The 1,682-nt window shown below is 39.2% G+C and overlaps 1 protein-coding gene across 1 annotated transcript; it reads right to left on the bottom strand.

The window, feature by feature from the left end:
• Nucleotides 1-341: 341 nt before the first annotated feature.
• LOC109828687 lies at nt 342-1,676 on the bottom strand (the record flags this gene model as incomplete). Its single annotated transcript, XM_020395629.1, has 1 exon — nt 342-1,676. A coding segment is annotated over exon 1 (1,335 nt), but the record flags the coding sequence as incomplete, so codon positions are not given.
• Nucleotides 1,677-1,682: the final 6 nt, after the last annotated feature.

Genomic DNA, 1,682 nt, shown 5'->3' with positions numbered 1-1,682 from the left:
AACTTTATTGATTTGAGGACTTGACAAAATGTTTGCATCTCAACTTTCGACATTGTAATACGAGACGCATGCAACTCTAATCGGTCATTTCCGACATTTTTTAGCTGCAGTTCCTCTCTAATGTTCAATGCAGTTAGATCTCGACGAGCTCGTAGATCATCCTTTGATTTATTAGCATCTTGCAACAGTGTGGACAAAAGATTATCACAAATATTTTTTTCAATGTGCATAACGTCCAAGTTGTGACGTATTTTTAGCTCTTTCCAATAGGGGAGTTGAAAAAAAATGCTGAATTTTGTCCATCCTGAAGGTAATTTTACGACTTCAGCCCCATCACTCACCACTTGTGCTTGTCTCTTTCGTTTTGGTATCCTTTTGTTAATACGCAAGTTCCTTACTCCAAGTAAATCTTCTTTCGAATAGCGCTTCTTTCCAAACCTGACGGCAGGGAACATCTCAAGCAAATGTACAATCTGATCCCCACGTAATGGACGCGGAGCATCTCTCTTCTCAACAGTACCATCAAAAAACTTGCTCCATTTTTTTGTTCTGTACCTGTGTTTTATGTTCAACCACCTTCTATTAAACCAATAACAAAACTTTCGACTGTGCTGCAGATAAAGACCTTTGAATTCTGGACCACACACTGGACATGCATATGTTCCCTTTGTAGACCAACCTGAAAGATTCGCATAGGCTGGAAAATCATTAATTGTCCATAGTAAAATAACACGTAGTCTGAAAGACTGCTTTGCATGAGTATCATAAGTCATAACCCCTTCAGTCCAGGGTTGTTTTAACTCATCAATTAGCGGTTCTAAAAACACATCTATGTCATTGCCTGGTATCAACAATGAAAGTATCATATACGGTTGTTTCATGCAAAGCCAAGGTGGCAAGTTGTAAGGCGTTAATACCACAGGCCATGTAGACCAACCAGAACTCATTATCCCAAATGGATTGAATCCGTCGCTAGACAAACCTAGTCTAACATTCCTGCACTCATTCGCAAACCAAGGAAAAGTTCTATCCATATGCTTCCACGCCTCTGCATCAGCCGGATGTCTGATTTTACCATCATCAGTACGTTCTTCCATGTGCCACCTCATTTGCTTAGCAGTGTCTTTATTCATATACAACCGTTTTAGCCTTGGTATTAAGGGAAAATGACGCAGGACCTTTGCTGGAATCTTCTTTTGCTTAAGCATAGACCTTGTTGTCCCATGTGTTGAATAATTTTTGCGTTGTACCCACCGTGATACTCCACAAATTGGACACTCCTGAAGATCTTTGTTATCCTTATAGTAGAGGATACAATCATTAGGGCATGCGTCGATTTTATTGTAATCAAGTCCTATAACGGAAACAATCTTCTTTGCGTTATCATAATTTTTTGGTATGCTATCTTTTCCATTTGGAATGACTTTTCTCAGCAACACAAGCAACATATTAAAATATTTATCCGCCATTCCGCTAAGAGACTTTATACGTAAAAGACGCAGCATAAATGATAACCTGGTGAACTCGGTACAACCCTCATACAGATCATTTTCATTGTCGTCAATTAATTTTATTATCTGCGCTAGCTCCTCATGATCAGTCACACCTCCAGTATTTCCTGACTCGTCAGCATCCTCGGCATCTTCAGATTGATCTATATTAGGAACTGTTAACATATCTGT

The sequence above is a fragment of the Asparagus officinalis genome, unplaced genomic scaffold (genome assembly GCF_001876935.1).
Source record: "Asparagus officinalis unplaced genomic scaffold, Aspof.V1 AsparagusV1_Un3540, whole genome shotgun sequence".
NCBI classification, from domain to species: domain Eukaryota; kingdom Viridiplantae; phylum Streptophyta; class Magnoliopsida; order Asparagales; family Asparagaceae; genus Asparagus; species Asparagus officinalis.
The sequence above is the reverse complement of the archived record's forward strand: the minus strand, read 5'-3'. Positions and strand labels throughout refer to the sequence as shown.